We start from the raw sequence: 23,710 nt of genomic DNA, 5'->3' as shown, positions 1-23,710 counted from the left end.
GCCAACTGACTGACTCAACACTGGATTGCTGGAAAGCAGGGAGGTCCATAAATACACCTGCAATTGTCGCTTCTGGAAATCCTCGAAATTGCCACTTTAAAGCATCAATAGCAGAGCAAACAATCTGCGGCACAATTTCGCCTGTGACTGATATATTATAAATATAACATTATTCGATACTGACGCATCAATGTTTAAGCAGTGTTTCACCGTTGCAGCTGCTTGAGTTGGAGCTAGTTTTTAACGACAATATGGGTAGTTGTGTAGTTTAGACCAGTGGTTCGCTACCTTATGGGGTATATGATACATTTGAGGGGTTGTGAGAGGATTAATGGGGCTAGAACAAAGACTTTTTTTTTTTGATATGTCAGTGTGTTTTTTGGTTTTGTGGACTTTGTTCTGATCTTTGCCTTTTTCAGAAATATTTGTCAATTCTAACTGTTTGGGCCTCAAACAGTTACTTAAATGACAATATCTAAGGAGTTGGAGGGGAAATGTTTCATTGATAGAATTGCTGACAACTCAGTGACATCTGTATTTTTGGAAAGGTTGTCAATCTTTTTGTGCTGGTTTAATCTTAAACTCTGTGTTGTTGTATTTGTTGCTAATAAGCTATCAAGCCTGCAAACTGGAATCTGCAGCTCACTTTGGTCGTTTGTTCAACAAGTTATGGTGTGGTACAATATGTATGTTTGTAGTTGTAAGTTGATGAGATGGAGACTTCAGCAGCAAAGCTAATGTGTGTTGTTCAGTCCATAGCTCTTATGTCGTATATAGTAGCAGGCTGCTGTCTGGGTCAGTGTTACTGTCTGCTCTGCCTATCACAGAATGAAAAATAAAGCCAACCTAATATTATTGAAACTGTGGCAAACCTAATCTATAAAGGTGTAGTGTCTCTCTCATAGACATCTTGTGTGGCTATTAGGTCTGAAGTAAAGGATTAAGTCTTAATGTCTGCTTCTCTTAAACATGATTTAAATATGGATGTTCTTACCTCATCTTTTGCATGGAATGCAAAGTTGTTTCCATCGTTCATTCTGTTCAGAGAAAATCAACAGGGATTGTCAGTACTGCCCTTATCAGTCTAATGAATAATAAATTATACTACAATATTTTGTGTTGTGATGTTTCAATCTTAAATCTGGAGTTTTTAATTTCAAAGAAAATGTACAAAAATGCCACAATAAAGCAGCTCTTACTGAAGAATGAAGACATTTTTCTTCTTCTTGTATCCCATTGTAGGATCAAATGTGCAGTTACTAAGGTCAACAGGAGGCTCTTCATTGTACGTTGTGGTGTGGTTCCTTGCATCCTTGTAGAAGGTCAGCTTTCCCTCTTTCAGCACACAATATACGTTCACCCAGGACTTGCTGTAAAATCAGAATTAGACATTAAGTGGATCTTAACAGATTACAATTCTGGACATAATTTGGGCCAAATTGATGTAACTCTTCTCAAATTATTATTTTTTGCTTCTACCATAATAAACATTATATGACACAGTCGTTATGAAGCCGTTTCCCCTTGTTACTGCTTCTATGACTATTGTGCTTTCTGTGAGATTACAATGAAGGCAGTGGCAGATATACTGATAGAATTCTTTATCATTTCAAAAACATTGGAGTACTTTTTTTGAACATAGAAAGACAAAAGCTGTCATCTTCTTCCAGCAGCTGATGACTTTGTAGGTTGAAATGTCATCGTCAGATTAGCATAAACTAGCTACATGAGTTGGTTGAAAACACTGGCGCTGGCTGACTTTTAAATCTTTCCAGCTGTTTAAAACCATCATTTGTAAAAGAGGTCTTAAATATGCACTTTATCACTACATAAGAGATACTGTGCAAAAAGCTACATTTCATGTGAAAAAGCATCTTCACCATGTTAAGCACGTCAATAAACATCACATCACATATTTTTTTTGTTAAGAACCCCATTCAAACTGCCTGAACAGTTGGGGAAATCCAAAGCTAAACAGGCGTGTTGTGACTCGATACGGTTGCTACAATTGGATAATTGCTGGACAGGTTTGGACTTTGGCAAATGGTCAATTATAAGCTTTGTCTATTGTATAATTTATCATTAGTGCTGTACCTATTTGGGCTTCTCTGCTGAGCTTCAAGGTCAGAGGTGGTAGCCTTTTTGCGGTACAGGAAGCCTTCGTTTTGGGCAGTGTGTGAAGGTGGCTGAGGTGTTGTTGGGGCACCAGTAGCTGGAGCTGAACGAGAACGGCGGGTCTCCTCAGGCTCTTTTGGACGGGGCCTCCTCCTGGGTTTTGGGCGGTCCCTGGCACGAGGGCGTCCATCAAAACGAGTCACGGGTGCTGAGAGGCTGCTAGGAGGCCGATAAGGCTCTCCCCGTGCCTTAGACAGCAGAGAAAGAGGGATCATGACTCCAAGACACAAAGACAAATTATCATATACAACACTAATATGATACACTGTATGCAGGCTAACTCACATTTGCTGCTTCTCTCTCCTGGACTTGTTCTACAATCTCTGCCATGGTGGATCTCTTCTCCCTGCAATGAGTCACCCAAACAGTGAACACAATCATTATGTGACCCTAAAAATCATTAGGAACACGCTGGACAATGCTGACAAGGCAAACTGAAAAGCCAAATTTTGTTAGCATCATTTAAATTTTACTGTCACCAGCACAACTCATTCACATACCCTGAGCGTTTGTCAGAGCCCTCCTTAACAGAGCCCTCCAGGTCACTCGAGTCCTGCCTCTGCAGCCTCTGCTTGCTGCTACCCTCCTGTTCACTGGATGACTGCCTCTCCAGGCGCCTCCTGTAGCGCTCCTGACGCACAATGAGCGGCAGCTCGTTGAGCCTGGCCTGGATCTCCTGTTCACTGGAGGTCTGTCTACCCAGCTTGTACTCCCTCTCTCTCCTCAGATGGTCCATCTGAGGATCAGAGCGGCTGCCACGGGGATCCCTCTGGAGGCGGCCATGGAGGAGCTCCAGCCCTGACTCTGGACCCATATCAGCCATTGGGATGTCCCCAAACTGTTCCCGCTGCACTCTACTGGCTTCTAGGAGGGGGTTTACAGCCTTGTGGATGTGGTTGATCCTGGGCTGCATGAAGTCAGCTTTCAGGTGCTGCCATGCATATGCCATTTTAGGGTCCATGATGCCACCACTCTGCGCCAGGTAACCAGAGCTACCCAGACTTCCACTGCTGTAATGATTTTGTGCCAGAAAGCCTGAGCTACCCATTCCCCCACTGCTCTGATAATTCTGTGCTAGGTATGCAGAACTCACCATGTTAGGCTGCTGTGCTAAATACCCAGAGCTTCCCAAATTAGGCTGTTGTGCCAAATACCCAGAACTCCCCATATTAGGCTGTTGTGCCAAATACCCAGAACTCCCCATATTAGGCTGTTGTGCCAAATACCCAGAACTCCCCATATTGGGCTGTTGTGCCAAATACCCAGAGCTCCCCATATTAGGCTGCTGTGCCAAATATCCTGTACTCCCTAAATTAGGCTGCTGTCCCAAATACCCAGAACTTCCCATGTTTTGTGTTTGGCCCAAATATCCAGAACTGCCCATATTCTGCTGAGGCATAAAGCCAGGGCTTCCCATTCCTCCACTGCTTGGCTGCTGAGCTAGGTTACCTGAACTTCCTAACCTGCCACTGGCTAGATGGTTTTGCATACCACCCACACACCCAGTAGTCAGCCCAAAGTACCCAGAGCTCTCTGCACTGCCAGCAGTTTGATGGTTTATACCCAGATAAGTAGAAGTGTCCGCTCCACCACTCTGTGAGGTCAGCGCAGAGAAACCGGAGTCACTTCCACCTCCAGCTGCCTGGTGGTTCATCCCAAGGTATGATGAGCCCACCAACTTGCACTGCTGTTCCAGTCCAGAGAAGCCTGATCCATTTATAACTGGGTTGTAGCTGGCTAGGGTTGAGGAAAATCTCTGGGTTGCAGCGGTGGCACCCAGATCCAGACTGGTCTGTAAGGGTTTGTGTTCTATATGCGCCTGTACCGTCTGCCTCAAGAAAGGTGAGGTAGCACTGGTTGAGGGAATACTGGGCGTCAGACAAGATAATGGGAACATCCTTCGGCTGGAGAGTGGGGTTGTCTTTTTCTCCTCCTCTTTTTTCTTCTCAGCCTAAAGAAAGAGTTAACTAAATAACTAACAGCACTAAACAAACCCAAATCAAACACATGATGATCCAATAAAAGTTATTAAGAATGATTTGCTCAAACCAGTCTCTTTTAGTGGCTACTAAACAATGGAGCATGAAAGTCAAATGGGGGATGCAGTGAGTGAGGGTACAGGACATGCAGTAAACGTCATGTGGCAGATAAGCCCATAACGATGCAAACTCATGGCATGCGCACATGCCTGCTAAGCAAACATAACATCCCAAGGTCACATTTTTTTTCCTGTAGCAGCATTAAATTGTGACTCCACCAAACTGATTAAACATTTATCTACAGTCAAGCTTACTGCGGAAAGCTGGCGGAGAGAGCTGAAGCGTTCTTTCCAGGTTACAGCAGCCTTGCGGAAGGCCTCATGGCGAAGGATGAGCTGCTCAACCTCGTCTGTTTGTGCCCGGGCCTCTCCTCCCTCTGGCTCCTTGGAGGTGATCAGCGGCTCCTTGGCCTTCAGCCAGGCTTCTGCCTTCACTGTCTCCTGGGCAAATTGGAACCTTTCCTGTTCTGGATGTGACAGCAGACCAGCAGTACTGTTACATCACACCACCACTACATTTTAATGCACACTCCAGTAGCAATGGTTGTGTGTACATTATGGTGATATTTACTGTATGTGTGAGATCACAGTTCGGATGCATAACTTATCACTTCAGTCATGTTCAGAGTAAGTGTGTAACGTTCAGCTCAAACAAGAAGAACAATAAGATTCATACATAATTCATGAAAAGAGGACAACGTGGAAAAACCATTTACAGTCTGAGCCCATTTGACATTTAACATGGTGTTGTGTTAAGAGCTGCCTCTGCTCTGATACAGTCGTCTCTTCTACTCACTGCGCTGTAACTTTTCCTGGTGTTTGTCCCATTTTTCAATAAGATCCTTCTGCTTAGCCAGAAGGCTGTCCAACTTCTCTTTGATCTGTGGTGACAGACAGCTTGCAGTCATGACCACATCAACACATCTTAAGTAATTGCATGCTTTTATGTATTCTTTTGTGGTATGTGTGATATTCATATGGGTTTTACTGTTTTTGTCTGACCTCCTCTGATGCAGGATTGCCTGCAGCTATCAGGATCTTGCCGAGATCTGCACACTGCTGTATTGTCTTGCTGCGGCCGTCTACTTTGGCTTTCAGCTCCTGATGTTGTTTCATCATCCCCTCCAGAGCCATCAAATCCCTAAGAAAGGGATAGATCAGATTATTTAGATAAGATTTAGCAACAAATAATATTAAGAAATCCTAATAACAACAGACTGTAAAATGTTAGCTGAATAAAGTATACTCCTTTACAAACTGTAATAGAGTGCTGCAGGAAGTAGTGCTAACACCCGGAATCAGAAACTCGTCTTGAAGTCGACACTCACTACCAGGTTAGCCTATAAAATACATCATCCCTGCTTCTCTCTATATAGTGGTGTTAAAACGATAAGTCAATCAATAAGTCAGTTGTCAGAATTTCTAGTTAGTGGCATGGCTCTAGAGATGGTCCGAACTACCAGATGGATGTGTATGTAATTTGTGAAAGACATTCATGGTGCCCAGAAGAATAATAATAATGACTTTGGTGATCAGCTGACTTGTCCTCTAGTGCCAGCAGCTGAACCAGCTTACACCTTCCTCACACAAATAGACAATGTAATACCTCCATGGACACAACATGATAAAACCCTCCGATACTGGTTTCTATAGCCTTTTATGCTGACAACACCTGCTGCGTAATTCTTGTTTACAATGAGCATTACAGCCTAACAGAATCACTGGACTGGTTATATACTCTTAGTACCGTTTTTCTTTTTCCCAAAGATTATTTTTGGAGCCTTTAACCTCTATGTCTTATACTGTTTGTAAAGAAATGGACAGGGAATTTGGGGAGACATGCAACAAAGACTGGATCTGAACCAGGTACATTATGGTTGCATGTTTAGTTTTTTAGGTCAGTGTCAGGCCACCGTTGGCCTAAAAAGTAAATGGACAATGATTTTGATATTAAACTAATCATTGAATTCAGTTGAAAATTAAAAACATTACCAACACTTAATGGTCCCAGCTTCAATGTAAGTGTAAGCATTTGCCAATTTTATCTATATAACCTGGGATAACAAATCGAAGATTTGAAGCATCCTTGTCATTGTAAATCATAGAACATCTCTGGGTTTTTGATAGTTCCTTGAACTGGGCATTTTCAACATTGACATTACTGATTTGAACAAATCAGGATAGTCACTTCAAAGCAGTTACAAGTCCCAAGACCAACTGTACAAACAGCTGTTTGTAATTATAATGTGCATGGCACAGTTGTATCACTGCCACCATCAGGAAGAAAACACAAACTATCCCCAGCTGCTGAGAGAAAACTGGTCAGGATGGTCAAGAGCCAACAAAATACCACTAAAAAGCAAGCCTGCAATGACTTAGAAGCTGCTGGAAGACAGGTGACAGTGTCAACAGTCAAGCGTGTTTTGCATTAACATGGGCTGAGCAAGATAAAGTGCCCTTGCTCCTGATGTGGTGTCTTAAAGCTCATCTTTAGTTTGCTGCTGATCACATGGACAAAGAAAAAACTTTCTGGAGGACAACTCTGTGGTCAAATGAAACAAAAATGTAGTTGTTTGAGCGAAAGAACAGCTATATGTTTGAAAGAGAGAAGATAAGGCCTTTAACCCCAAGAACACCATACCTACTGTCAAGTATGGTGGTGGTAGTACTATGTTGTGGGGCTGTTTTGCTGCCAGTGGATCTGGTGCTCTAAAGACAATAAATGGAATAAGGAAGAAGGAGGATTATCTCCAAATTCTTCAAGAAAACCTAAAATCATCAGCCAGAAGATTGGCTCCTGTGTGCAGCTGAATATTCCAACGGGACAGTGATCCCAAACACACATCAAAAGTGGTAAAGGAATGGCTAAATCAGGCTACACTTGAGGTTGAGAAACAAATGGACTGTGCTGATGAAACAAGTCGGTGCCAGGAAACCAACAAATTTAGTTGAACTTCACCAATTCTGTCAGAGGAGTGGTTCAAAATTAGCCAGAGGATTTGGTCACATTTTCAGAAGACCTCAAATAAATTCATGAACCAAACTTCATAAATGCTTTTTGTGACAAACGAGTATGTGTTCCCCTCATTCTGTCATGGATAAATGAGTTGTAGAAATCATTGGAACTCAAGACGGCAAGTTCTTTACATGTGTATATGAACTTTTTTGACCATGGCTGATTAAAATCCTGAAAACAGGTATTTCTTTTTTAAACCCAAGGTGGCGTCTTCAAATGTCTTGTTTTGCTCAGCCATAAGTCCAAAACTATGACATAAGAAAAAGCTGAAAATCTCCATAACTGAGAAACTGTAACAAGAGAATTTCTGACATTTTCAGTCCTGTATGGTCGTGCATATGTTCAAAAATCAGCAGCTGCTCTAAGATTTCAAGCCAAGTGTGAAAGAGCTGGGATCTTATTGCACAGTGGAATTGGCTGGGTGAAATGACAAATAATGGCGATGATTATTTTGTAAAATGTATTGCCAAAAATGCATCATATGAAAAACTGAATAACAGATGTCATATAAGATTAGGTCAAGGTGGCATCCTTATTCAACACTAGGGATGTATATTGTTAGGATTTTATCGATACCGATACTCCTTATCGGTACCGATAGCTGAATTTAGCACCGAGCAGACAGGAAGTCAAGTACCGAAATATCAATATAACATCCGGTTACTTTTCAAAATAAAACAGTCCGTGTTGACACCAGCACACAAATCTCAAAAAAGAGACAAACACAAGCTCTTCTACTAATCCTTTGGTCGGGAACACTTCCTGTAGTTGTTTTTACGACACATACCTAGAACTGCGGCCGCAAGTGATTATGTGATTATCGCGGAAACTCCTCGGCCTCGCGACACCAGCTTTGGCTGACTCAAAACGCAACCGGTGGGTGTGGGTTACCAGATGGCAGACAGCGGAGCAAAACCGGATCGGAGCCGTAACGCAACGGACAGTATGCAGGAGAAATTTGGGTAAGCATCACCAAACACTTGGAGCATAGTATGAAGCTAAAGGAGTGCAGCATGTTTGATTGCTGTAACAAAGTGAGTACAGTTAGCAGCCTGGCTAGCAGCCCAGCTAACGCTAAAGACTGCAGCGCCGTGCAACCGGCTTCGTTTCTGCGATGTCAAGTCATGGAGTTTGTTGTTAAGTTTATAGTCTTTACGGTTGGGTAGACGTTCAGAAACCATCCATGTCAAAAACCAATAAAAAATCATCAAAAAAGTTTGTTTTTTTTAAAAGTACCGATAACAGAACTGTTTGTCCGGAATCTTAACGGTACCCTGGAACCGACACTTAGGAGCCGGTACCAAAAAGTACCGGTCCTCGGTATACATCCCTTTTCAACACAGTCATGAAATTCTCTCTACAGGGACAGCGCAAGACCACAAATACTTGTTGTTTAACTGAACACTAAAGCATAAAATGCAGTTACTAAACCATACACTGTATACAATAGGATTTATGCACAACTTCTCAGATGTCTTACCTTGGCTCATCCCATCCTATCTGGCCCATGATGCCCTCCATCCACATCAGGTTTTCACGCACCACTGAGAAGAACTGCACCTTGTCGGTTACTGAAGTGACCTGGACGCGGCTGGCCTCACAAGAGCTCAGCAGCTCCTTCCACGCCTCCATCACTTCCTGCTCTTTGACCATGATGGCCTCAGCTTTCTCACCAGCATAGATGGTTCTCAACTGGGCAGCGTTCTCCTGCAGCTGCCTCACCTGCACGAAGACAGGATGAAGAGAGTTAGTGGTAGCTAGAAGAATGGTTGTGTTTGTAGGAAACACATTGAACTGAAGTGATTTTATTAGAGGTTATGACTGTTGATGGAACAAAACAAGCTATTTAAAACAAGCACTAATAAACAAGAATGTATTAAAATATACTTATTTATTCTAAGGGTTAGATTCTACATGGATATGGCAAAGGATTCCGTTTTTTGTCAAACATATGTTTGGTGAAATGTATGTGCCCTAATCGCAGCGCATCGTATGAGCAGAAAGTACAGTGTGTGACTCAGAAAGAAATCAGATCACTTGCCTGTGCGACTAGCAGTTGAAGGGCATGCTCAAAAGAGTGCATGAGTCTCTGCAGGGTGGCTGGGTTGGTGATGTTGGCTTGGCACGCCCTCACCTCTGGCAGCTGCTTCATCTTCCCCGCGATCTGAGCCAAGACCTACAACACAGGACAGCATCATCACGAGCATTTTAAAAATAGAAGCTGCATGTCCCAGACTGTCTACCTTTGAAACGGCGATGAAGAGCACTGTATACCTAAATCACAGGCTGGTATTTGTTTTGACTGTACCTCTTTGCAGTCAGTGAAGAACTTGTGCAGCTGGTGCGATGCTGCCAACATCTGTCTGCGGGTTTCCATCAACTCCAGGAGGTCGGCCCACGACTCGTTCAGGCCGTCCTTCCACTCAGCAATGGTGGCTGCGTCCGAGTGGCCACAGTCTATCATCTCGTTCACCATTTTGTTCACCTGCTCCATGCGCTGCTGGCCAATGTTGTTGGTTTCTGAGGCAAACTTGGTAAATCTCTCCTGAAGCACCTGGAACACACATAAACAACACAACACTACAGGGACTGGACACAAGAACATGAACTAATTCATTTTGTTACAATGCTGTAAAATTAATTGATGCAAATGTACTCCCTTTGTGAGGCTCATAATACTTATTATTTTTGAGACATTTTTGAGGCTTTCTTTACTGCTAATTATGCTTGCTCTCATCCATCAACCTTCTGTCCTCTAGCCCGTACCCTGGAAACGAACCGAGGTCCGCCACCATCAAGGATGTTTCTATTCCTTAAATGTGTCTAGGTAAGGGGAGATGAGGAGCTTAGAATGAGGAACCACAGGTGTAATTTTGTATTTGTTGTTGTTGTTCTGTTAGAATCTGTTTAGTGACTAGTCAGTAGATTTACAGTTTTTGCCGAATGCTCACACACATGTCGGAGACTTTGGCTCACTGTGTCATAACTTACAGTTTTTGCCGAATGCTTACACACATGTTGCAGACTTTGGCTCACTGTGTCATAAGTACACAGGCCATGTTAAGACACAGCGCATGGAGATAAACTCCTAAATTATATGGCAAAATGAAACAGACATGGTACACCTAGAATGTTCAACAAAACATAGTGTTGTAAGGGAATGATTGGAAGACATTTAGGCTATGGATCCTGTCTCCTGTTGGCATTTGGCCGCATAACCTCATCCACATCACAGGCAATGTCCTCCCTTGCCAAGCAACGGGGGAAATATCGCCTTGCATGCCGTATCCAACCCTGTATGGACCTCACCTTAATGTCGCTGCATGCCTCTTCCATGGCTTGTAGAAGAGGCATGCGGGCATGTGGCTGACGGTCATAAACTTTCCAGTGCCATGCTGAAAAGAACTCCTCAATTGGACTAAAAAATGGGGTGTATGGTGGCAAGGTGAGTGCAACAAATCTATTATGGTTGGTGAACCAGTCCCGAACAGAGCAGGTGGAAACTGACATTATCCCAGATGACAACAAACTGGGGCTGCTCTGGCCCCTCACATCAGGTGTATTTGTAGTGCTATGGCTTCTATGGCTATGGCTAGTCTGTGTGCTTTTCCAATTGTAGTTGTGTTTTGTTTTTTAAATAGATGTGTTTCCCCAACGATTGCAAGAGATTCCCTTTTTGAACAATGTGTCTTATGTAAAAAACAGTGTGTAGTGTTTTGCAAGAAGTGTGCTGGAGAATTTCAAACAAAGTGCAAAGCATATATTGCGTTTGCAGGGTTGGTGCTTTTGTTTAGGGCATGGTCACCAAAGTTAGAGGTTGTGATGCTTTGGGCATAGCAACCACTTTTAGTGTTTAAGCATTAGGCAAAAACTGTAATGTGACAGAAAAACTGTAGTACTGGCCCGTTAAAAAATTATAATAAAAATAAGAAAATAAATAAGGGGTGGATTTGTCAAACTACCTGGGGAAACTGTAATACAGTTTTTGCCAAATGCTTACACACATGTTGCAGACTTTGGCTCACTGTGTCATAAGTTAACACACACACAAAATGAAACTCTTGAAACAAAACCTAACAATCCCATTTCAAAGCTGTTTTTAGCATCAAAACGTTAAACACATGCACCTTTGAATTACTCTATCCTAGCAGCAACAACACACAGATGTGCTTTATGCAAAACACAGCTGTATTCAGTACTTTGGATGGTTTTTGACTTTAGAAGTCTCATACAGATTGTTTTTTTGTGAAAGATTTAGCCACTACAGTTGATTGAGACACATGAAAACAAAATGGAAACGCTTCTGAATTTTTTTTTGTTTTTCAGGATTTTGCAAATGTAAAAAAAAACAAAACACAAAGACATGGTACAACTAGAACGTTCTACAAAACATAGTGTTGCAAGGGAATGATTGGAAGACATTTAGGCTATGGATCCTGTCTCCTGTTGACATTTGGCCACATCACCTCATGACAGGCAATGTCCCCCCTTGCCAAGCAACGGGGGAAATATCGCCTTACATGTCGTATCCAACCCTGTATGGACCTCACCTCAATGTTGCTGCTTGCCTCTTCCATGGCTTGTAGATGAGGCATGCGGGCATGTGGCTGATGGCCATAAACTTTCCAGGGCCATGCTGAAAAGAACTCCTCAATTGGACAAAAATGGGGTGTATGGTGGCAAGTTGAGTGCAATAAATCTATTATGATTGGTGAACCAGTCCTGAACAGAGCAGCCCGATGAAAACTGACATTATCCCAGATGACAAGAAACTGGGGCTTCTCTGGTCCCTCACGTCAGGTGTATTTGTACTGTTATGGCTTAGACTGATTGGTCTACAATTAGATTTGAAATGTTTTCATGTGTGTGAGTCTGTGTGCTTTTCCAATTTTAGTTGTGTTTTGTATTTTAAATAGATGTGTTTACCCAACGATTGCAAGAGATTTCCTTTTTGAACAATGTGTCTTATGTAAAAAACAGTGTGTAGTGTTTTGCAGGAAGTGTGTTGGAGAATTTCAAACACAGTGCAAAGCATATATTGTGTTTGCAGGGTTGGTGCTTTTGTTTAGGGTATGGTCACCAAAGTTAGAGGCTGTGATGCTTTGGGCATAGCAACCACTTTTATATGCATTAGGCAAAAAATGTAATAGCACCAATCATCTTTATTATAGAGCAGAACATTTTGATGTAGGAAAGCATATAGCTATACAGAGACACATTCACAGTTGTCCTTCAGTCCTGAGCCTTTAGCCTTTTACAAAGAAATTATAGATTTTAGAGATAGAGCATTTATAGCTTTTTTATTGCTCTCTCGTGTCTACAGCCATTAAACATCAGGTGTTTTTCTTTCAAACTGCTACTTTATTAATTCCATCCATTAGGACAGTTGCAATGCTACGCATCATGAGTTATTGCCGTCCCCACAAAATGATGCTGGATTGACAGAGAATGTCTCGTTTGGTAAACAAAATTGAGGGTGAGTCCTTGTGTCACATAGCCAAATGGAGGTGTTTTCCTTCTGCAAAAAGATTTTGGATGTTTTTGCATCTGGCTCACAAAACCTCAACGATAGTCATGACTTTATAGTCATTTTTGTGGCTGTAGCTTGTGTATATCAGTGTTGATGCAATTGTCCAGCTTATCTAGGACATAAACTGACAAGAATAATGACAGTGAGTCATCAATTAGAGTAGAACACTTCTCATAACCAAAACAGTGCACATTAAATTGGTTTATTTGGAGATTTTCAAGCTAGATTGTTTTATTACAATCTTACAGTTGAGTGGATCCTTAATGTAAGTCCACAGTGTTGGACATACACGGCTCAAACAAACATGTCTCTTTCAGATTTTTGTATAACATTACTATGATTAATTAACCACCACTACCACCACATCAACATCATTGTTCTTCTGATGCTACATATTCCTATGATTATATGATCATGGTTCATGGTGTAAAATTACAGAATCTCAGTAGTGCAGCATGCTGATGAACTGACCGTGACATCCTCCAGGTCTTGGCCCAGCTCAGTAGAACTTGCCACCCCCTCGCGCTCAGTGATCCACTTCTCTAGCTCTTCCACATCCTTGTTGAGCTGATAGAGCCAGTACTGCTGCTCCAGCTTGGTCTTCCTGTGCTCGACCATGTCTTTCAGAGACACATACAGCCGGTCTATGTGGGACTGCTGCTTGGTGATTTGCTCACTGTGGAATATTGAGAGAAAAAAAATGTAGCAGCTACCAATAAGATGAGCATTGACAATATCACCCTAATATTATCCAGCACTGTAGATACAGCATGAAATCTAACTTTCCTCTTTTGTACAGGTGAGTGCATATGTGATGGTGGTTCATTCCACACCTATCTGGGTGTCCAAGTTCCAGAAGATGCTGGCATTGCTGGGATAGCATGCCTACAGTCTCTGCATATGTTTCCACTGTTTGCTCCAGAGCCAGGTGGGCCTTCAGCAGCTGCAGCGTGCTTGCCTCGTCCTGAAAATATCAGAATAATGTAAGGATGTAGGATTCACATGTTCACTTAAGATTTATGCTAACAAAGACCTGTGTGACTATCAGGTCTATCCTTACCGTGCCTTTTTCTTCATTGACCAGATGAAGCTTCTGACCTGACAGCCAGGACTCCACTTTAGCTGCCTCACTGTAGTACTGCTGAGATTGCAGAGTGGCATCCAGCAACACAGACCTCCTCTCTGTCTCCAGCTGCAAAACCTCCCACAGCTGGCGCACATGCCCCGCCCCTTCGCGCACAAACTCCACCTCAGGAGTCCTCAGTGAAGCGATAATCCCCGCCCTGTCCAGAACCTCCTCAACACGAGCCCGCCGTCCTGTCAGCTCCCTCTGGAGTGTCTAAAGGATCAATCAGAGATAAGCGGTAAGAGGTGAAGCAAGTTTTGGTCACATTTCAACTGATCATGGCCAAATGTCATATTTGACACTTACCTGGTTCTTTTTAACATGCTGCTGTACACTCTGGAGGTTATTCCCATAATCCTTACAGGAGGCCACGGGAAGCCTCTCCTGAATCCACAGCTAGCACGTAACAACAGTCAGGTCATTACATTTTCAGTTTATGTAAGGATCTATGTACAGTATCAAACATGGAAAGCATCAGTGAGACACATGAACTTTGTATCATTAATTAAACCTTTCACATTCTGATTCCTTAAATGTATGTGACATAACACCATCAACCTTAACACATACTTAGTCTGACAGATGAAGCAGAGGACACTTATAACTTGAAAGGATTGTAAAAAAATAGGTTGGCACTCACTATTTCATCCTCCAGGTCTTGGGCGACTTGGTGCATCTCTTTGGAAGCCAGCAGGATACGGCGTCTCTCCTTCAGGGGCTCAATGAGGCGGACGATGCGGGTCTCTACCCCATCTGACTGCTCGCTGCCCTCCCTGTCACCTGCCGTCAGCCCTCGCTGGGGTAGGCAGACCCCCTGCAAGCTTCCCAGGTCTCCCACATCCTTGTAAAAGTCCCCTATCTGAGACTCCATAGCCTGCACCAGAGGGAAGGGCAAGGTCATTTTACAGCCATATGATGGATGGACAAACACAGTACATCAGCCGCTTTCCTATCAGAACATTTCAGGGTTATGTAAGCAGGCTGTCTCACTTTAAGGAAAAAAAGAATATGGTGCATTTTTTAATGCCACTGATCCTCGTGTCTGAGAACATGCCACAACAGCGGCCTCTTCGGACACATGTCCGAGCTGAGGTAAATTACATAAACAACAATTAGCTGAAGTATGCAGTCTGTCAAAAGCATCAGCTACATAAGGGGAGATTAGAGAGTTTTAGTCAAAGAAATATTTCTCATGGGCAAAGGTGCTGTGGAGGTTGAAATAGTACTTTTGGTTAAGGTAAACATCACAGGGTGGAGTCAAGGTTTAAATTATTTGGCCAACTGAAGCCCACTGGTAGTCTAAATACATGTAGCAGGACTCAAGGACTAAATCATTATTTCATATTTTAAAAACTTGTTTAAATGTACTATATATTATTATAATATTTAAACATTTTAACCTAGGTATGCTCTTCAAAAACCTCCCAAAACCTTTTCCCGCTGAGAAATAAATGTCAAGATTTTTTGTCACGTGCTCAAACAACATGTGCAGTGAAATACAGGGTGGCAACCTCTTGAGGCTGCGTTCAAATAAAGAGTACAATAAAGAAGAATAATGAGATTAAAAGTGAGAATTAGAAAAAAATATATATATAACAAAAAGATTTAAAAGATTAAAAAAAATGTAAATACATTTAATATAAGGATTAAAATAAATAACAGGAAAAGCTTGTATAGTAAATTAGCATAGACTGTAGCTGGATTTGCAGTTAGATAAAAAAAGGTCTAATGTACAGATGTCACTACAAAAACGGAAATGTGCAGAGCAGTACAAAAGACAACATATTAGACAAGGTGGAAGACATGCAGAAGTAAGAGTATGAGCAGTTACGGTGGAAACTCAACCAATATAATCAGTTGTGGCTGAATAGCCGCTCCCTTTCACATGTGAAAGTGTTTCATATATGAAAGAATCATTTGGGTCTCAGTGAAATAATTTTGTAACAAGAGACAATCTCTTAGAGAGACCCTGTAGAGCCTTGAGACTTGCCTGGAATTTCTGGAGCTGCTCATTGAAGGTGGGCAGATGGTGTGCCTGCTCCAGCTGGGGGGGCTGCCGCTCCAGGTGGGAGAGCTGGTTGTCGAGGTCCGAGTAGCTCTTCACAGCCGGTTCTGGCTTGTTGTTTTCAAAGAGCTGCCGGGCCTTGGCTTTGGTCGTGGTCTCCAGGTCGGACCAGCACTCTCTGATCTCCTCCAGCTTCTGCTGCACGACTGAACGCAGCTCCGGCTTCTCCTGGATCAGCTCCTGACCCTCCTACAGATACAAGGTGTTAAACTGCATGACATATTTAAGATTGATCATGAGATCACTTTAATGTAGGTTACTTTGGATTTTCATACGTGATAAAGCCATCCTTTTTAAAAATGACATTATGTGCTGGACTGTTATTTCTTGGCTGAGTGACTTTTTGCGTCTCGCTTGTATACCACTTTAATGTCAGCTGTTGCTTCCAGGGATGGTTCTTATGGGCTGAGATGGTTGTTGGCTGGTACCAGAGATACCAGAACTGTACAACTGCTGCAAAGAACTGTCCACCATTTTAGATTTCAAGCACAAACACATTGAAAAATCTCCACACCTCCACACTGTTCCTAACCATGAATGTGGATCCTGTTTTTTCATCTGTTGTATGTATTAGATTATATATATATATTATATCAGAAAGGAGAATAACTTGGATAGTGCTGAAAGTGAGTGGCTAAATTCAGTTTTGTCCCCCAAAATAGCTTGGGATAACACATCTCCATGCCAAGGCTGGAGCCCCCTGCTTGAAAAGAAGCAGGTGTAGGGAGCAAAGTTTGGCCTCGGGCTGACCTAAAAATCATGCATGGCAAGTCTAATAAACCCCTGTTCTGTCCTTCGCCTGTGCTCCTCTGCTCCTCTTCCCTCCACTAAATCTTAGGCTTTGTTCATGACGTGATCTGGATGGGGAGATGCGGAGAGATCAAAGCTTGTGGCGTTTTCCCTGTGTCAATGAAGCTCTTCCCCGAACAAGATTATTAGCAGTCTCCTCCCATACCTAGACTTATGGGAGTAGGAGGTGTTTTCCTTCTGTGACAAGATTTTGGATATTTTTGCGTCTGACTCACAAAAGCTCACTTACAGTGTAGATCTTCACACCTGATAATATTGCAGATTTCTTCCATTTTTTAAGAAACATGCATATATGCTCACCATTCTTAGGTTACATTTGATAGTGGGTGATGTATACATTAGTTACTTAGCTTGAATTGTGATAACAACCGTGCATATGTTGGATTTCATCTTCTAAATTCTTCTTCTCTTCTTTATCGTTCACAGAGAGCTGGACCTATATCCTATGGCTTTCATAATGCAGTGCTGCATTCCTCCTCTTGGCACAGGCTCTCTGCTTAACTGCTGCTAGCGCTCACTCTCTCACATCCCTCTCTCTCGCTCCTATCTTTCCTCAACCTCGCTCTCCCTCCCATAATGCAGAGCCAGCAGAAAGCAGGTCTCTCTCTCTCCTCTTTTGGCTTTACTGACACACAGAGTGAGGCAGAGGGAGAAGAAATCAGAGAGGGGGTGGAGAGAGGAGAGGAGAGGAGTGGAGAGGAGAAAGGCAGAGTAAAGGAAGAAGGGAAGCAAAAGGAGGAAGAATCAAAGGTTTATGGAACAGAAATGAGGCTGCGGGTGTGCTGGGCTGTGCTACAGCCTGGGCACAGTTGGATCCAAAGGGCATCTGTGAAGTGAATTTTTGAGGCAGTCATGGCCGACGTAGTGCGATATTTTAATGGCTACCACATATGAATCATGCTATCGGGGCAGCATTGTGTTGCCAAAGTCTGCAGGCTGTCTTGTAATGCTGATGCAGCACAATGAAATAGTGGGTGGGATTAAAGGGCTTGTTTTATACTACTGGCACAAACAACAATGTATTCACACCTACTGTATGCATCAAAGTAACACTATGCACCTCACGCTAGTATCTGCATAATACTAAGAAGAAAAAAAACAAAACACTGAGTACACATTCAAATTCAAATTGCTGATCAAACTGTCATAATGCTGTAATTTTCACTACACTGACAATGCCTTTCAATCTTTGTTTCTATATTGTCCTTTCAGCCCAACCCACAATGCAACACTTACACAACACATTAAAGTGAAACTACCGACTTTGAGAGGATTACCATTATTTCCCTCTGAAACAACTTTCAGCTGCGATGGTCTCTAAAAATACTGTAACATTATTGTGCATTCATGATCACTTATTACTTAAAAATATTATACTTATTCTTATATAATAACTAAAAAACGATATTCATGTCTTTTGAAATCATTTATGAATAATGGATTTCACCATTTCTAGAAAGCTAAATAAGATGAATGTCATTATGACTTTATCTACCATTACACATCTATTATACTATGTTTTATTTCCTACTGTCTTGATTTTAAACCATTCCCTGACCAATGATGCATGGATGGCATGCAATGCTAGTAGCATTTTATTTCTGAAAGAACCATTGCCATCAAGAATTAAACTTATCATCCGTGAATACAGTTGTTTAATACGGTTACATGCCTTAATATTTTTAAACGCTTGTTTCAAAAATAGCAGAATGGACATTTATTTATATTACATTGCGGAACTATGATGGAAATGACAGTATTTAGATTTGGATTAAGCAAATAAAGTCAGTACATTTAAGTACATGTAGTGAATTGGAGTATGGATGTTAGAAGTAAACAGAGGATTTGGTATATTCTTCAATACTACATTGTAGAAGTGAGAGACTGTTAATCATGCACCCTGCACGTTCACATTTTATTGAAGTGTTCCGAAAAAAAAATCAAAACTAAATCACTGAAAGGTGGACGTTATGGATGCGAAAACTCAACAGTTTTTCATTAATGCATAAGAGTGTTTTTAGATATATAAGACTTTTCAAAAGCATCAAGACAATCAAATTCATACTAGATGTCAAAGCAATTTATAAAAATCTCAATGTAACACACTAATGAACTAAAGTGTGCTTGGAGTTACACATTTAGCCCTGAGAAAATGGCTACTGGCAGCTTTCTCCATTTCTAATGCATTGCATATATATATTGCAAGCTATAGTGTTGCAATGCTATCTTATAGCAATAGCATGATACAACTGGGCGGAATTCATAACTGGCAGTGTTTAAACAAAGAACGAATGACAATGACAAGACTTGACTGTAAAATAAGCATTAAAAGTATGTTACAGAATGCCTTATTTCCAAAAGTTGTCGGTTTAATCCAATTTAAAACATTTGCACTAACTCTGGCTCAGACATCACTGGATTAAGAAAAAAAAAACTCAGGTCAATTGTCTCTTGGTCATTTTTTCACTTTGCTGACAAGGTTGTTTGACATCATGACACAAGTTACTGAGAAAACTAATGATCAGCAATTTTAGAAAGTGTTCAGCTACGATCATTTCATTAGGACACTCTTATCTCACATGAAACAGCTACATGGCCGATAAAGAACTAGAAAGGGTAAGATGTATTCGTACTTCATAGTGCCAGTTACCAGTGGTCTCAAAGTTAGCCAACAGAATTATAAAATCTTTTACTAGACGTGACCTCTTTAATTATTATAATTTGATGGCAATGTTGGCTGTTAAACTATAGGTTTACACATATAAATAAGTCATACTCATACAGATGTCTAAACATGATGCTTCGTATGAGGTACTGTTATATGCTTGATCTGGTATTAATGAACTAGCCCAAGCATTTAACAATCATGTATTTGCATTGCTACTTCATATATGGGTTGCAAAGAAACTCAACAATAACACAACGTAATATTCTATAACACATGGCAACCAAACTACCCAGAAATCATATGTTTAACCTGAGGTAAGCTATGGGACCTTCACAAGATCCTGATGTTGCATTGTGGGTGGCACAAAATTTAAATAGCCAAAAAATACTGATCAGTCCACACAACACCATTGTTACACGTGGCTACAATATATGGTCCTCTGAAACTGTTGCTGCCCTGTGAGTCACAACTGCAACTCCAAAAAAAGGTGGCACACTGTGTAAAATGTAAATACCGTACTGAGGCAGCAAAAGACTAGAAAATTGTTCCAAAACCCCATGTTTGGAACATTACACAGGTTCATTGTTAATGCTAACAGTATCATGATTGGGTATGAAAGGAACATCTTCTAATGGCTCATTCTTTCACAAGTAAGGGTGGGGCAAGGTTCTCTACCTTTTTAAAAAAATGCATGGGCAAAGAGTTCAAGAACAACATTTCTCAACACACAATTGCAAGTAATTTAGGGATTTCACCATCTACAATCATTAATCAAAAGATGACTGAATGCCAGTGACCTCTGATCTCTCACTGCACTAAAACTGCATTAAAAACTGGCATTGTATAAAGGATGAATACTTTCAAAAACTGCTGTCAATAAACACAGTTTGTGGCTTCATATATAATCTCTACCATGCAAAGAGAAATCATATATCAACCACATCCAGAAATGCCACTGACTTCTCTGGGCTCCGAGCTCATTCCACATGAAGAGACACAAAGTAGAAAGTGCATTTCCTCTTCTCTGAACCTGTTTCGTCCTTTTTCAGCAACAAACTAAACTTACCAAGTGGGAACACAGTGGGAGAAAGGGCTAAAAAATAGGGAGACTCCCACTAAAATTGTAATTGTTGGCAGGTATGATGTAGTTAAATTGATTCTTTTTGTCCGTTTTGGGTGTTTTATTTTGAAAATTGACCGAATCGACAACCGTAATCGACTCCATTGCCCATATTGCCCCAATCCCATCTTTTGGGAAATTTTAGCTGGCATCAAATTCAGAATGAGTGTGTATATCTAAAGAAACAATACAGTTGATCAATTTGAACATCAAATAACCTGTCACAATTTAAACAAATGTAATGTCAGAAAGGACTTGCAAATCATTGCATTCTGTCTCTATTTACAGCGTCCCAACCTTTTGGTAATAGGGGTAGTATAAGTCTTGTTCTTCAGTGTTGGAATTCTGCATGATGTTAAGAATGTGTGTGGATAAACATTATTTTCATGAGAGAAGAGATAAACATAGTTACAAATAGTTTTGAGGAAAATCAAAAACTGTGAAACTGGTTCCAAGCTATGATACCCCCTCGAAAACGAGATGCTGCATCTCAAGGGGTTATCCTAAATAAATTGAAATTGAAATTGATAATGTCAAGCTCCTCTAGTTCTTCACTTACTGGTTAAATGATAAAACTGATGATATACTACAGTTCTCTTTTAAGCAGTCAAAGCATGATATACAGAAACGTATTCATCCTTGCCATAGTTAGTCCAACCATCGGGAAATTTTCTTTTGCTTCAACTCATGTCATTTTTTATTTACTCATTATTAAAAAGTTAATAAGAATGATAAAACAGAGAGGGCTGGGTGCATGATTGACTGTAGTTTGAACACAAAATTAGTTCCAGCTCCATTGTTATACACAAACTTTTAGAATTATATTAGTGAGCCAACATTGCTTTAGGTGACATATTCCTTCATTAATATGAACATGGAAATTCCATACACAATGTCCTGCTAACTTTTTCTGGAGCATGTAATGCATGTAATCTATTGCTGAAGAGTGTTAAGAAAATTTAAATGATACATGCATAATAGAGAAAAACAAAGGTGTTACTAATAATGGCTTTTTTTGTCTAAGTGAGCCATGCACAATACCATGACCCTGAAACTGAAGCAGCTAAATTTAAATCATCCATTTTATCATTTACACATTTGCTTCTCCTACTGTGAAAAAGGCCTACTGAGAGAGGTGGACCAACACAATCTAAGGTGTGGTCTACTGGCATTTATCATTTGATCACTGGTTTATTACAGTCAGAAAATTACAGAATATAGCCAGCTGAACATACAATGACACTGACTTTACCGTATGTATTTAAGAGAGGCAATCATCCCTTGTTAATCTCCTCTTCAAAAGTTATACGAATCACACATAAATTGGAGATGAGAATAAAAATTTAAAGATGATTTTAATAATTTTTGAGGTTTGGAAATTGAGACTGTTAAAAAACAGGTAGAGACTAAATTAATTTATAAAGATGCCCATAATATCTCAGACAGAGAATGTGGATATAAAATATAAAAGCCACATCTAAAAACAGACAGTCATATATTGATAAGTATGTAAGTGGCCTGTGTTCCTTAGTCTGTCAGTTTTCTACTGTATGTGTTCAAGCGACACAGGACCACATTTTGTCTGTGTGTTTTCAAGCACTGACCCCTGAGCCCATGACAAGGCTTGGCACAAGGTCAGCTGTTAGTCCTCTCACTGTAACAGAGAAGCTCCCACAGATCCTCCACCAACAGGGGCCGGCCTGGAGCTGTGTGCCTGCTTCATGTGCTGAGTAAGTACTGAGAGAGAACAGAGGTGAGGGGCCGCGGCAGGAACCCTTCCAAAAGGACGCAGAGTTCTCCGATCATGGCAGGACGCGGCGTCATCTTTTCTTTCTGTCTCTCAGGTAACGACAGAGAGCGAGATGGGGGTAGATTAGGGAGACACGAGGTTCTCTGTAACCGCCTGTACGGGTTTATGTACACAGGAACTTTAGGAAAACATGCCAATCAGCAAGGGGAGAGACAATCTCTGTGGAGCAGCCATCTTCTGCACTCAGTGTCAGTCCTTTCAGTTGATTTATCTTGTATTTGGCATGAAAGGTTATACAAATGCGCTGATGATTCAGAAGTTAAGCAGTATCCTGTTTCAGTCTGTTTTCATCTCAAGTTGAAATGTCATTCGAGGCAGGACCTCTCCATGTCACGTGATAGGCAGAACATTAACTGTATTCTTTTAAATTCTGGAAAAATTAAATATTCAAATTTAACTGAGCACTTATATTAAAGGCAACTGGTCATGGGTTAGAAGGTGTCATGGTTGTCAAAGACACATACCATATAACTGTACTGTCAATGGTTCAATCAATCTGGACCTTTTTTGCCAATTTCATTTTTACTGAAAAAAAAATATTTAAAAAATCATAAGACATCTCTATCTATCAAAAATATTGCAGCTCCTGCAATTTGAATATTGCGACTGGCCATACTGTGATAACACTAACATTTAGATACATTTTGCACCTCTAAAATGAACCATTGGTTACACTGCAGTGGTAGGTCCCAGGACAGTTTATTTTATTTCACTGCTGTTGAAGATAACAACATTGTGATCAGGATGTTGACACTAGGCCTTTCACGTCTGATTTTAATGTATAAAACAAATAATTGTTCCAGCATTATTTTTTCCATTTGTATGTATTGCAAAAGTTAAGCTAATAACACCTATTTATAACATTACTCTTCCATTTATAATTTGTCAAATGCTAAACATCTTTATCAACTTCCCAATATCAAACTAAACACATTGCATTCATGAGATGCACAAACCTAGCTGATCACTAGAGATGATTTGTGATGGCCATCTTAAAGACAAGCAAAGAAAAAAACTATGATTACACATTATACCAGGACTGCAACTAAACATTTTCATTCATTAATCTGACAATTATTTATTATCTACTTCACTTGGTCTATACACACTTTTCAAATTTCTTTTGTCCATGGTGGACTTTTTATTTTATCCAAACAAACAATTCGAAGCTTATTTCAAAGAGTCTTTTGAGACTCTCAGTCTTTTGACAGTCTCAAACTCAAAAATCATAATCTACTATAATATTTACTATATAATAGTTAAAACAAAAAAAGAGGATTCCTAGCATTTGAAAAGCTGGAACCAAAGAATTATTGGCATATTGCTTGAAATATGGCCGATGATTAGTCAAT

At 40.8% G+C, this 23,710-nt stretch overlaps 1 protein-coding gene across 2 annotated transcripts in view; it reads right to left on the bottom strand.

The window, feature by feature from the left end:
• sptbn4a (spectrin, beta, non-erythrocytic 4a) overlaps positions 1-23,710 on the bottom strand; it is a 31,577-nt gene that overhangs the window by 4,539 nt on the left and 3,328 nt on the right. For both annotated transcript variants that reach the window (XM_030437936.1, XM_030437937.1), the window contains 17 exons: positions 15,876-16,139; positions 14,526-14,759; positions 14,192-14,281; positions 13,820-14,098; positions 13,593-13,723; positions 13,231-13,435; positions 9,538-9,783; positions 9,271-9,405; positions 8,710-8,951; positions 5,216-5,354; positions 5,010-5,094; positions 4,469-4,680; positions 2,676-4,126; positions 2,461-2,521; positions 2,095-2,363; positions 1,200-1,370; positions 995-1,037 (listed from right to left, as the gene is read on the bottom strand). In XM_030437936.1, the coding sequence (XP_030293796.1) occupies positions 995-1,037; positions 1,200-1,370; positions 2,095-2,363; positions 2,461-2,521; positions 2,676-4,126; positions 4,469-4,680; positions 5,010-5,094; positions 5,216-5,354; positions 8,710-8,951; positions 9,271-9,405; positions 9,538-9,783; positions 13,231-13,435; positions 13,593-13,723; positions 13,820-14,098; positions 14,192-14,281; positions 14,526-14,759; positions 15,876-16,139 (4,257 nt within the window). The remainder of the gene's footprint in view (positions 1-994; positions 1,038-1,199; positions 1,371-2,094; positions 2,364-2,460; positions 2,522-2,675; positions 4,127-4,468; positions 4,681-5,009; positions 5,095-5,215; positions 5,355-8,709; positions 8,952-9,270; positions 9,406-9,537; positions 9,784-13,230; positions 13,436-13,592; positions 13,724-13,819; positions 14,099-14,191; positions 14,282-14,525; positions 14,760-15,875; positions 16,140-23,710) is intronic.

Source organism: Sparus aurata, chromosome 13, assembly GCF_900880675.1.
Source record: "Sparus aurata chromosome 13, fSpaAur1.1, whole genome shotgun sequence".
Classification (NCBI taxonomy): Eukaryota; Metazoa; Chordata; class Actinopteri; order Spariformes; family Sparidae; genus Sparus; species Sparus aurata.
The sequence above is the reverse complement of the archived record's forward strand: the minus strand, read 5'-3'. Positions and strand labels throughout refer to the sequence as shown.